General features: G+C 40.8%; 1 protein-coding gene across 17 annotated transcripts in view; it reads right to left on the bottom strand.

Annotated features, from left to right (window-relative positions):
- tenm2a (teneurin transmembrane protein 2a) overlaps positions 1 to 14,414 on the bottom strand; it is a 181,686-nt gene that overhangs the window by 126,055 nt on the left and 41,217 nt on the right. For 12 of the 17 annotated variants that reach the window (XM_058063582.1, XM_058063592.1, XM_058063580.1 and 9 more), the window contains 4 exons: positions 12,048 to 12,341; positions 2,771 to 2,815; positions 2,195 to 2,227; positions 795 to 1,088 (listed from right to left, as the gene is read on the bottom strand). In XM_058063582.1, the coding sequence (XP_057919565.1) occupies positions 795 to 1,088; positions 2,195 to 2,227; positions 2,771 to 2,815; positions 12,048 to 12,264 (589 nt within the window). In that variant the 5' untranslated portion in view covers positions 12,265 to 12,341. The remainder of the gene's footprint in view (positions 1 to 794; positions 1,089 to 2,194; positions 2,228 to 2,770; positions 2,816 to 12,047; positions 12,342 to 14,414) is intronic. The other 5 variants (XM_058063586.1, XM_058063587.1, XM_058063588.1 and 2 more) reach the window with 2 other exon arrangements.

Genomic DNA, 14,414 nt, shown 5'->3' with positions numbered 1-14,414 from the left:
GCCTCAAGCAACAAGTTCAAGCTCCATCACTACTCTTGGTGAGAGCCAATATAGTAAGAGCAGAGGAAAGTGTCAACAAGCTAATTTCCACCAACATAATGTGATTTAGCTTTCATGTGCCAGCTTGTCGCCATCTCATGATGGCGGTCAATATTAACCATAATTAGTCAAGTCTGATTGATGAAGTCAAGCTCTGGTTGCAAAGGAGGAACTGCCAAATTGAATAGTTCTTCTAACACTTTACAGTATGTAACTCAACATTTTGGTGCTGTAGTGGCAACCCAATGACGTGCAAATTCAAACCGTTATGCTTAAAACCTGTGTGTGGTGTTAAAGAGTTGTGTGTTTTCCGACTGTCTGTGAACATGACAGGCTGTTCTTCACTGTGTGTGGGGGGGGTGTGGGAGGAGGATGTCTGTTTGCAGAGAGGACAGTTGAGCGTGTTGATGTCATTTTGGCGTGGTTGTGGTACAGCAGTAGCTTGTTTTGATTTTGCAATAAAAAGATCGTTGATCAACCACCCCTTTGTTATGCTTACAATGTCGGGATAAAATTCATACTACGATCTGAACCGAGGACCACATGTGTCAGTTTAATTAAACGGTTCTATTTATTCAGTTCAATTTAATTGAATGTTATGAGTTTGCACGGTTGCACCAACTGAAGTGTCTATTTAGTGTAATTGAATATTATTATTGAATATTTATGAATTGGTTTGACATTATTTTGTTCTCAGGTCAGTTGCACATACGTATGACAATACGTTATCGTGACCACATCTTCATGTTTCCTACCTGATTCATCGTCAGACTTATTATCGTTCTCAGAATCGGTGAGGGTCAGGGCCGAGTTCTCATGACTGGACACTCCTGAGCTTCGGCGAGACTTAACTCTTCCCCCTCCGGCCCAAAGCTGGATGGCTCGGTCAGGGGACAGCGGTCCGTCTGGGTCAGAGTCTGCATCGGAGCCAGCACTGAGGGAGTAGCCCCTCTGGAGGAGCCCCAGTTCCGGGCAGTAGGGGACAGCGGCGGGATGCGGAACAGGCGTTTGCTCACACACTCCCAGCTCGGCCAGGGTAAAGTTTCCCCCTGTAAGGTAGGCACACCAGTCAGCAGCAGGCACACAGGTAAATGGAGGCATTCACACAAGTGATTGCACAAACAAACACACTAACCCTGCAAACAAATCTACAATCACACGCAGAGAGGCAAACTAATTATAAAACAATGGAGGAGGTTGAAAATTGCTTTTTCTTGATGCACTCAGGAGGGGAGAGATGACACAGCATGAATCAGTCACAAACTATAAAGTAGCTGCTGGAAGGAATATGTGGTGGCCTGCAGGCTTGTTAAGGACATCATAGAATGCCTTGGTCCCTGACTTTACTGCTCCGCTTTTGCACTCATAAGATGTTGATGTGGGATGAAAGTGCTGCTCACTTGCAGCCTCAACACAGTAATAGAACTGTGATACCGCCTTTGGGTCACAACATCTCACCTATAGTCACCTCTGCATGCTGGAACCCAAGGCTAACTGAATAAAGCCGTTCTGCCTAGCACTGTTCCCACCTCAACCCCCTTCAAGACAAACTGACTAGTCTCACACAAAATAAATAGATAAAATTATCCAAATTAAAGCACATCAAAAGAGATCAATAGCAACGTACCACTGCCCAATTAAATCCAAGCTGAGGAAAAAGCAATTACGGGAAAAGGCATGCTCAACCAATTCATTCTTTATACTAATTAAAAGAGTATTGTGGATGCAATTTCTCACCATCAGCTGTTGGGGATCGGAAAAAAAAACAGGAGTGATTCACTTCATTAGCAGTTTGTGAGGAAGGGAAAGAGATGGGGAGGAGACCGGCGACAAGAAGCTGTCATGGTGGCGGCATACTGTATGAATAAGCGCACTGAGAATCACACAGCTGCGTGACTCGGTCAACTGTGACTCATCAGGAGCAATCAGACGAAGAGGAATTAAAGTGATGGAACTCATCTGCTGGATCTTTTCATCGGCTCTTTAAAAGATCTCAAAAAACTTGTGCTGTGCCCTAGAAGACACAAGGGGCCTATAAGACTAAACAAAAGACTACACAACCACAACAAGCAAATGACTTCACATTTCGCTGGAACCAAGTATCTACAGCTACTCTAGTGTATACCAAACACTGCAATACATAATTGAAGATTACCATTCGGCTTCTTCTTTGGTTGTCTCCCTCCCACTTAAAAAAAGACAAAAGAAAGTGTTTATTTACTATACTACAGAAGGCTACAGCCAATTTCTATGAAATACCTATTCTACATACATAACCTTTATACCAGAGGTCTCATACTTGCGGCCAGGACCATATTTGTGTCCCCCTACAAAATGTATTGGGGGGTCACGAGACAGAACACTACAATCACAGTGCAAACACAAACATAAAACAGGTAAGTAAACATGCATAGGGCAACTACTGCCACTACAGGGAGTCATAAACCACAACTATGTTAACACACTTTACAACTACTACTAGTTAACTACACTTGAGCAACTTTTCACAAAAGAAGTGCCACAAGGCATGCTGGGTAGCCGGAAGCACTCCCAGCGAGGCAGCAATGCCAGCAATGAGTAGGCGAGAGAACCCGATGTTCTGAAGAACCATTCATGTTTGAAAATATTGGATCAGTTGTACTTCTTTTGTGGAATACTTGACTACCTCCAGCAGCCCCGTGGTAAGATGAGTTTGAGACCCCTGCTTTACATCCTTGTTTGGAACCCATACCTGATATGAAGTATCGAAGGAGGACAGGAGAAAATTCCAGGAGTCCTGAGAGAGCAAAGCAAATTGATTCTTAGCACCAGCCAGCATTATGAATGCTTGTTCTAACTAGAAAATTAAGTTTTCTACTATTTCTTCCCCCAAAACAATGACAATTGCCACAAACAAGACATCAATTTAATTTCACGCTGTGAGTAAAGAGTCCACCTGTTCCTGTTACATCCCACAGGCTGTCAATCCACACAATTAACATCCCATAACTAGTGATTACATGAAACGCACATGTATCCCCATAAGTGGTAGGCCCGTGCTATAGCAATCTACATGAACTCAAAGAAAGATGGATTGGCGCGAGAGACTGAAGCAGACATGAAAATCTATCTCAGTTAGTCCATAACTAGAAACCCAATAACATGTTTGTTACTTGATATTATGACAGATGTGGGAGGCATATATGGTGCTGCATTCTAATTAGATCGATGTCTGTCTCATACATGCCATATTGTAATGTACTACTATGTTTTGAGCTTTTTTCCTGCTTTCTCTCCCTTTGCAGCAAAATCAGGTAGTCTAAATGCAGCATCGAATCATAAAAATAAAAACAAGGTGAAATAAATATTGCGCTTTTCTGACAGTGTCACTCAAAACTGAACATTTATCTAATGTAAAGGCTTATTTGTTGCATCATAATACATTGCGTATATGCAATCCTTAATTTATTGCGGTTAATGGGTTCCAGATGGAACTGTGACAAGTGAATTTCCGGCAAGTAGGGTTCCTTATTTATAAATGGAATATTTCCGTAGTTAGAACATAGAAAACTTCATCATCTTTTAAATGTAACTTTAAAACTATTAGGATAGAAAATAACACCACAACAGTGACAGATATCATATTCATTCATGTTTCCATTCCAGGTCAAATTAGAAAAGGTATGGATTACAAATATATAAGTTGTGAAATCACCATAAATCCACTACTTTTTTTTTTCTTTTGATTAAAGGAATCGGGGCAACAGAATTCATCTCGTTGATGCTATGAAGTAGTTTATAGTCATCCATTACGCTAAATGTACCTCCATTGATAAATGTAATTTTGAAGGTGTGTGGTAGCAAATGTGCATAATTTGCTGTGTGTGTATGTACAAGTGTGATTGTTTGTGAATAGGAGCTTGGTGGGACGGTATGGCCTATCATTAAAAATAATTTGCACTTGTTAGCAGTTTGACGAACAAAGAATAGAGGGCAGCAGCTTTATGCTGGTTGACATCCTCTCACCCAACATTGTGCAAATCTTGAACGAATGTAAAGCAGGCTGCACCTGTGGGCTTCAATCACTGCAATTATATTCTCTTTTTCGCCCCAGAACCAACAGTTTACAGAGCATGTCACCCCCGGACAAGCCATTTTCGGCATTGGAGGTAGCGCTGTTTCAAAGCATATTCTGATTTTTCCTGATTTGCCAAACTAGAGAACTGATTTGCACCTGGGTGGGGAATTAAAATCAGGAAGCAAATGGAGCTGGCTGCTAAAAGGTTATTCAACAGTTCTTCTGAATAGTTGAAATTATGCTATTTAATGGTTGAAGCCGTTCTTTGTTGGAAAATGCCAGGTTTTGACACTATCAAAGTGCTTTTTTTTAAATCAGAAGTTCACCTCTGAAGAAACTTGAAGAAAGCATTCACAATTTTATTGCAGCTGGCAGGTCACAACAATAGATAACACAAGACAGTGTCGTGAAATGTGGGCAGACACGCACAGTATAAGCTCACTACTACTGTGATCCATTATTTATGCATGATGTTGCCATTCGAAGGTCTGCAGCTAAATTACGTAATTCAAATGTCATATGCTTTTTAACCATGTGTAATTCCAATGCAAACTTGTATCAAGCACTGTGTCATTCTTTACGTGAAAACAGAGAGACTGTTTTTGATCCAGAAGAGGACAGGCATCTGATACCACGGCAATTGCACATTTACTCTCTCGGTGGATCCAGCCACAAACACACACACAAATCTTATAATCACTATTCAGCCTCCATCAGACAGTTGTCTATCTCAAGCCAATGTTTATGTAAATTGCACCTTCTAAAGTGGCCCCCTCTTTGTTCCCCTCGTAATAGAATTAGAAAAAAAAAGAAATTGATTATGTAAACATATGCAAAAAGGGGCTCTAGATACAATTGCTGGAGTATGAGATGGAGAAAATTCATGAATTTTCATTGATGTGGTCATTGAATTCACTTCGGTTCCTGGTATGAAAATGAACAAGCTGAGTTCCAGGCTATAATATTTTGTGTGATATAAAGAGAAGACAATGTATTTTTCTTACCTTGATAGGGAAAAATATGCTGCAAAATAGAACATGAAGTGAGCAGACAGTGGAAGGGGATCATAAAATGCGGCACTGAAATCCCTAGTTATTGGCAAGCGGAGTGAAGAGACGAGACAGCCTACAGGGCCAAAGTTTGTGATGGACGGCACAGTGTTTAATGAAAGCGCCAAACCACAGAGGAGTCGAGTGAGAGAGTAATTTAGCTTTGACTGGAATACCTATTTTACTTTCAGGACACAAGGTCATTTTTATCCATGAGAAAGAATAGAGTTTGCGGGAATGCTGTTCAATTATGATGTATCAGGAATGAAATACTTCTATACTTCAACGGTGGTGAAGTTGCATACAGGAATCTTTACTTCCTAACATCAATTTTAATTGATGTGTGAAGTGTTTCTAATACTTTACCGGTCACGCACCTCAAATTCAACCACGTGTCACTATTAGACGCTTGAAATGGTTTGGGGCAATAATTTGCACTTCAAATACAGTAGAGGGGAACAAAGCTATCTTGTATGTTGTGGTTGGTTATGGGCGGTACCACAGGACAACCCTGGTTCGCATCACCATCAGCCACCCTTCTTAAAAAATGAGCACTTGGGAAAAAAATACAGGACAAGTTTCAAACAGTTTATACAAAATACTATGGGGAACTATGGCGCTTGGTTTATAGTTTACTGTCATCAGCTTGACATGAGGAACAGAGCTCTTACAGCAAGCTCCTGTTAGTGACTAGTAGATGACTGCAGCATTTAACAGCTTGACAGCTAGTTAGATGTGTTTCCCTCCTGAGCTGGATATGATTAAAATAAAGCTGTCAGAGTGATTACCGAACGTGCCATGTGACCAGAAAACCAACTCTAAATAAATGCTAATGTTATTTGTGCTCCCTTGATAAAACAACTGTCTGTTTGTCGAGTTTACATTGTGATGATGTGCAGGTAATAGCTCGCTGCGCTTTCTCTAATAGGACCAAATCAGGACACACAGGTTTAAACAATTGTTTTACCGTCGCTATAACTCATTTGCAATTACTTGAACATTTTGCTGGCACCTCCAACTACGGAGCTGCCATGTGCAGATAGTTTTCTATGAATATATTGGCTGTTCTTCATCATAGTTCTGCAGACTCATCAATATGAATGGCATTATCTGGCAGTGGGACTGGGGGATATACCTCTATATCAACTTAATTAGGGCCTTTAGATACCTCATAATACAATGATATGATTTACAGAGTCCATTGTGACTCCCAGACGTGCTCTTAAGTCAACTTATAACACTTTATACAGTTTCACATAGGTTAGGTTTTATGTTCAAAGGTGTCTAAACAGACTGTTAAATGATCCTATCTGAGACATCATCATTATGTTCAGACATTTTTCACAGTATTCTGTGGTACTAAGAACAAAACAGATTACTTCAGCCGACTAGGTTTTATCTACACTTCTGAAAAGGATGCATTTAGTAGCTCAGTAGCTCAATGTCCAATCCAAAAATCATATCAATGGTATCTCATTAACACCACAATTTAACAGCGTCCCCCGAATGATCTGTCATGGTCAAACACTTCCCACGCCTCCCAGATGACATCTGTTCTTTTTCTACCCACAGGGGTTCTTCTACCTACTAACAAGGGGCCTAACATTGTAGCGACAAATGTCACCCGTCCTTGCCCAATCTGCCCCTGCCCAGAGAAAAGACATCTGGTTCAGAAAAGAACATGGCAGGACATGACACAATAATATGCACTCTGGAGGACATCTTGTTACTGAGGGATGTAGTGCTCAGCAGTGGAGATGTGAAGTTCGCAAACGAGTTGAGTCTTTTGAACGGCTCATTCACGTGAACAATGACAACAATTCATTCATTTTCTAACCACTCCTCCACTGTGCAGCCTCAATGACAACCAATGTTTTTTTGTTTGTTTTTTTATGCAAATTGACCATGCTCTGTTCGTGTGTCACCACTTGTGTGCTCCCTGAGGCCGAGTGGTCCATGCTGTCTTGGTTTGGTGCATTACTTAAAAAGTACTTATTGAATCTTTCAACTAACTCCTTTATATTATCAATTTTGGCATTTCCAATTACACAATTACAACAACAAAATTGCCAACTAGGGAGAAAATGCACCAAATCATATTTGACTGTGGAAGTCCTTAGTCGATTATAGCCCTACTTTTTGTCAGCCCAGCCAAAAGAGACGATTATCTAAAAAGCGCAGAACTTTTCTCACAGCAGTGTTATGGTTAATGACACAGTATTTGCAGTATAATAATACCCAGAGAGTCCATACATTTTTAAATTCATTTTGAAAAACCATTTGCAGTGTGGACTTTAAAAGAAACAGACCACCAATTTCCATTTCGGACAAACACCGCAAAAGAGCCTATCAGGAAAAAGAGTAACTCTGGATGTTATGCTTCTAACTTAACTACATGTGCTTACTGACCAAACGCCATATGAACACATATTCAATTTCATTATAGGTTGGGCTAGTGAATTCAGACCACTAGGGAAAACATTGGAAGAAAGTGACAGGAGATCTTTACATCATTTCTCGGTATTCCTTGAAATTAGCGAAATGAAAATTGTAAAATGTAATTGTTTCATTTTTGAGGTATAGAGATGATGAAATTACTCCTGATTATTTATATTTGGGGGGGGAGGACAAAAAAACCTGACAGCGATATCTTGGTTTTATTGAGTGGGCTTCACTGTCATTTCGGCCAAAAATAAATTAGTTCAGACTGTGAAGACGGAGCTCACAGTGAAATGTGGCACATGACAACATCACCAGAACAGCAAATCATTGGCAAAGGTATCACTGTTGACTGTGGCAAGGACATTACAAGTATGAAAAGTGACTTGCACATTAAGTACGCGACACATATCCAAACACATACACACACAGTTAAATTCTGTGGCAGGGGAACAAGTTTAATTACAGCCTCGGAGACAAGTGACTCAGTCGAGGGTGGGGGGGAAAAAACACTTGATAACAGTGACATTTACAATCTGCCTCATTTATCAAAAGCTGCCAAAGCAGAGTCAAAGAGGGTCATTAAGCAGTAAACATAGATTAAATCAACGATCATACAATCACATCGTCTGTTAACAATGTATTTTTATACGACCAAAATCATATGCATGATGAAAGTTGTCATGTTTGTTAATCGGTATTGCAAATGTGTGTGCATGTTGGGAAATTGCATTAGTGTTATGATTTTGTTTTTCAATGAATCGTGTATACCATGATCTGTGTAATATGCATCACCTGACATTTTTTGGTTTTTTTTTTTTAATTAAAGTTGTGACAAAGCCACATTCTTGAATGCTTCTTGACTTCTTGATTTTTAAAGACAAGAATTGGATGCAGAAGTTTGAATTTATTTTGGTTTTCATTCACACAAGCTTAAGTCTCACTTATACAAAAACTTAAGGGAGACCAGGCCTTTTCTGTGCACCATCATGTCATAAGGACACCCGCAGTTGAATGCTTTAAATACCATCTTAAAATTCCTGATAAATGCCAGCAAGACCAAATAACTGGTTGTTGATTGTTGTTGGCGCCCCCATACCCCACCATCACCAGTGAACCTCCAGGGAAGGGACATTGAGGTGGTGAAACCTTACAAGTTCCTGGGTTCATCTTAACCATAAGCTGGACTGGACTGACACCATAACTGCACATTACAAAAAAGGTCAGAGCAGACTGAGGCTGAGGTCCTTTGGGGGCACTCCTGAAAACCTTCTATGATTTTTATTTTTATTTTTTTTACCTTTTATCCAATTTAGTCACAGTTGATCTGGAGCCTATCCCAGCTGACTTTGAAGAAAAGATGAGTTGTTTGGAAAACATCAAGTTTCCATAATTGTCCAAAAGATTGGAATAAGCTATGTGAGCTTTCACCTCAGTCACCAAATAATAATACCTTTGAATCTAGCTTGTATTTATTGTGTTCCTTGGCACGTGTGACATCAACTGCATGGGTCTATTAAACTGGACCAAAATGAGCTGCAGTCCTTTTATTGGTTGACAAAGAATATTTGCTTCCTTGGGACAAAAATAATGGAATAGGAATAATACCAATAAGAACAATTGGAACAATGAAACAAGTTTTTTTTTTTTTTCTCCAAACAGAATTTGGAGAAGACAAAAAATGTCCACTACTGTGTGACTTGCTTGGTCTTGGTCTGCTTTGTGTTGTTAAATCGTTTTCTGGTTGCACTAGTACTAGTATAATGAGGCACTATTTACATACTGATGCAGTGATCCCTGCATCCTCGCTACACATCTTTTCAGCAAAAAAACAGGAATTAAAAAATACTACTTGGTAAAAATAAGAGAGTCCATGTGTACAGTTTGTTTCTATCGAAAAAGAAAATACAGGCAGGAGTGTGAGAGTGTGTTGCACTGTGGAGGAGCCCCAGCATACTTTCCAGTGCCTCATGTGTTCTACTGCAGAAGATACGTGATGCTTTAGAGTGTCAGCAGCTGGCAGAGGCTCCAAATGCCATTGAGAAGACAAAGGGGTTGATGAATTCTATCTAATCTCATCACCATTTATTTTTAATAGCGCACAGCTGCGTTGTTCTCTCTTTCATCATCAGTTGTCTGGGTGGACTCTAAATAGCATGCGTGGACATGCACAAAACTGAGTTGTGAATTCACACACGTTATGCATTCATTTCAAATTCAAAATGCACAAGTGTCCTGAATTCTGCTACAAAAAAATATGGCTACACAGTGCTGGAAGCAGGGGCATATCTAGTCATTTGAGGGCCCGAGGGAAGCTCAGTCATTGGGGCCCTCCGCATCTTTATACTGTACTGAAAAAAAGTTCGTTAATTTACATTTTTTACAAAATTTAGACCACTTTTTTCCTGCTTTTGAAATGATCTGTTATCCATCCATACCACTTATGCCCATTAGGGTCGCGGGGGTATGCTGGAGCCTATCCCAGCTGACTTCAGGCAGGGTACACCCTGGACTGGTCGCCAGCCAATCACAGGGCACACGTAGACAAACAACCATCCACACCTATGGATAATTTGGAGTCGCCAATTAACCGAACATGCTTTTTTTGGAATGTGGGAGGAAACCGGAGTACCCGGAAGAAAATGCAACATGCCCAAGCTGAGAATCAAGCCCAGGTCTTCCTGATCTCCTGACTGTGTGGCCTACATGCTAGCCACTCTGTCGGCTTAGGTTACTAATTCCAGTAGTCATGTTTGTATACCTCCCCAAAAATAATATAAAATGTTAATGATTATCATCTATTCACAAGTAGCCGAGTGAACGACATTGTATCAAGTCTATCGCCACACCACTGAACACCTTGAATAGGTTAACCCATTTCGTTTCTTGTGAAGGAGTGGTTTAAAAATGCACTGCGAGCAGCATACCCATCCAACCATATGTCCAATATCATTATAATTTAATCAAAGTTCATACTATTTTACTGCACAGCCAAATCAGTCCATAGATTATTTGGTATACAAACTATTGGGCTTAATTTAAATTTAAAATGTTCCCATCTTAAATGTGTAAATATATTCATTAAAGCTTAATTTAGTGTCCTCCACGGTCCATGTCAGTCAGCTATGCAGTGAAGGAAAAAAAAAAAAAGTAAAACTATGATTTTCAAGATGGAAGTTTCGGAAACTAGATGACATCTTGGTAGTTATAATACAATCTGTTCAAAATAACAAATCAGCACGATACTAAGAGCCAATATCCCATTTACAGTTATTATGTGAATGTGTCTAGTCCTAAAGTATTTATCTGCTGCTTTTCTCACTTTGCCTTCTGAGCTCTACTCCTCCTGTGGTGTCACAGTCCTTATGGTGCTGCAACACTGTTGGTCTCCTGTGGCCACACTTCCCACGATGCATCTGCGGCTCTGGTCTTTTGACGGTGCTGATAGGCTGAGAGGACGTTGGTATCGACCAGCCATCGCCTAGTGTGATGTCAGCTCTGTGCAGCAATGGAGTATGTCCAGCACACACCACTGGCGTTCTGTTTTTCATCCATGATGCCAATCAATCCTCTATTTTTCATGCTATACCTTTGCCTCAGTTAGGCAAGATGTATTTTTTCCCTTCTGTGTGCTGTTGCACATGCTTATACATGTAACAATCACATTGTGGTCTGTTTCTCGTTTCTTCTTTGTGCCCATGCACAGAAAATGGAGCGGAATATATGTGGATCAATCTGAGTCAGTCTCCTTTCACCAGTCAGGGATCAATACTGCCTGTTTTATGGAATATATATGTGTGCACATGTATACAAACGTTTACAGACACGCCTAAGAGAGCAGGCGTGCCCTTTAACAGTGACCTATCGGCCAACCAAAGTTCATTATGACAGGGCCAAAGGTCTACTTGCGTTCTCTCATGCAAAGTGAAACAGTTACAATGAGTGATTGCAGTGATAAGTTGCCATTCTGTCCTTGCAAAAGACACACTGGCGCTATAGTTCACACAACAATTTTGCATGTGCTGTGATGTTTCATGAATGTCAATATTTAATCGGAAACTTAAACGAAATGAGATGTATATTCTTTCTTTTTAAGCACATCGGCTTTATCCCGTCCAATTGTTTGATTTGTTTTTTAAGCCGTATGCCTTTGATGATACAACCCTCCGGATATCTGGGATTGGGAGAACGAGGCATCTTTAAATGTGCAGGGCCCACTGGACTGCGCATCATAGGCCACAATGCATGTCACCACGGAGACCACCTCTGTTAGTCACACAGCAGCAGGCTGTAATCTTGCTGTGTTTCTAATGCCTGGCATATGCATAAGGTGGGTGCAATTTTGTGCTGACTGACCTTGGCAAAGATCTATACCACACTGAGCGCCATCTAGTTAAACTTGGACTGTATAATGTCTAGCACAGTATGGATAGTCCCCAAAATTCTTTTACCCGAAGACCCACCTTGTCTTGAGTACTCATCGGCCTCGTGGTGAACAAGGTCAGTCACACAGCCACTGTAGTGCAGCCTCTGCTCGTGCTCGAAAGCCTTGAGCGTCTCACTGGAGCTGTAAGACTTCTGAGTCGGCACGCGACACTCATCTGCGTCCAGGGATGAGGTGCTGTATGGGGAGTCCTTGGAGCAGGTCAGTGAGCGTTGCCTTCGGTCCTTTAGGTCCATGCTGGTGTGTTTGGATGCAGTTGTTGTAAGTATGACTCCTAGTTGGCCTTGCTGGAGTTAATCCCCACGTTAGTCACCTGGAAAATAGAAATAAAACAAAGGGTAGTCGTGAAATAAATGCATTTGCTGTTGCTTTGGGCTCTCTGGAGAATCTACAGAGAAAGGTCAGCAAAATGAGTGTGGTGAATGGACATTTAAGCAGTCCGGCAGACAAACATGCAATGCGTATTGTTGTGAAAATTGTTGTGAAAATGGCTATAGACAGAGAAACGTTAGTGAGGCTGCTGAGAAATGTTCAATCAGAATCTAAATCTATGACATAAAATAGCAAACATGTCCCTGCCATTCGGTTGGTGCCAGCACCGCTTGAATATAGATGTACTAAAGGGAAAATAATGATGACAAGAGGGGACAGAGAATAAAGGAACATCAGAACAATGAGAGACAGAAGGACATGAGAAGGAATAAAGGGAAAAAGGAAACGGGTGAGCAGGGCTGAAAAGCAGACAGATGCAACAGGAAGGACTGAAGAATGGGAGAAATGACTTTAGGGCATTGCTAGTCTCGCCCTCATTATCAGAGTGAGAATGAATCCCGCTCCCTCTGAGACTGTAAGGGATAATCAAACACACCCAGACAAAGATGTGCACACACAGAACTTCAAAAACACCCAGAAACGCATACATCCAAATGCACCATCCCAGCATGGATGCATCCTGTGCACACACAAAGATTTGTTTCGTGAACTTGACACGGTCCAAAAACAACTTTCAACACTTAAAATACTGTCACCTCAGCTTTCCATTTCTACTGCATCACAATCAGCCCGCCTGCTTTTAATATATTCAAATCGTATACTTGTGGATGCAGATTATACTTGATGATGCTAATACGGTATGATACAAGTGCAAGAGCCTGGAGCAACGGAGCACATTAGCAGCTAAAGATCAAAGTGCAACAATACAGCAACCAGCAGTAATTGACAGCAATGCCCCCAGCAGCTGCCAGTATGGGGCATTTAAGGTAATAAATAGACTGGCTGGGTTTCTTTGCTTGAGGTTACAGGAAGTCGGGTCCACCCACTACATTAGAGCAGAGCATTACATTTCCATAACTCTCTGTCTGAAGAGTATTTGTCAATATCAGGGGAGACAAAAGCTCCAAAGACAAAGGCAGCATGTGATTCTGAAAGTGTGATGTAACTAATTGCATGCTGGGATGATTGAAAGAAGATGGAGGGGAAAAGAAAGAATCCAAAATGGGAGTCAATAATGTCAATGAGGGCTCATTTTAAAATGCTTAGAAGGTAATATTGAAAAGTGCCCTGCTATGTGCATTGATTAACAGTAGGATTTAAGTATCATAAAGAGCTCATTATGCTCCGGTATCCATCACACAAGCTATTAGGAGTCCAACCTTAATGTGTTTGTACATTGAATGGAGAGTGAGGCTATCAAGAGGTAAAGTATAGTAAAGTATATAGTGGGGTTCACAGACTGGCATGATGCACATATGAACAAGGAAAGCTTGGTGAGGTGATCGTTTATGATGATGATCTATCATTATGTTTTGAAAAGTCACATTGTGTCAAGTCGGGACCCCCGGCTGGCTGGTTGGCCATTCATACGGACCACTCTGAGTTCATACACGGTAAGTCAGGGGTCTCCAGCCAGCAGATCATGAGCAGCAAGTAGCTCCTAAACACTTTTCAAATAGCTCTCCAAAGATTATTCATTTATTATCAACTTCTCTACCCACTATATTAGAAAGTGGGGTTCATTCGGAGTTAGGACCTTTAAAGATTATATTATACGTATAGATACATTTTATGGCCTGATGGTGGTGCAAGACAACAGGTCAGGGCTTCATCATCAAGGGTCATAACAAACAAACACTGTGCCTGACACAAAAACTTAGAAAACACTTTTCTGCAAATCACATCCTAAAGGAAAATACCCGTGGGGTTAAATTGGCCTCAAAAAAGAGCCAAAACACAAGAGCATGATTTATCATTACTACAGTATATTTTTGAAAAACTATGACAGTGAGTGAGGCCGTGAAATTAGAACCACAAAGTGGCGAGTCATTACTAAATTCCTTATTCTAATGGTTCTCAATTATTTTCTATCATGCCCCCCATCTGAAAAACT

Source organism: Doryrhamphus excisus, chromosome 23 (genome assembly GCF_030265055.1).
Source record: "Doryrhamphus excisus isolate RoL2022-K1 chromosome 23, RoL_Dexc_1.0, whole genome shotgun sequence".
Taxonomy (NCBI): Eukaryota; Metazoa; Chordata; class Actinopteri; order Syngnathiformes; family Syngnathidae; genus Doryrhamphus; species Doryrhamphus excisus.
The sequence above is the reverse complement of the archived record's forward strand: the minus strand, read 5'-3'. Positions and strand labels throughout refer to the sequence as shown.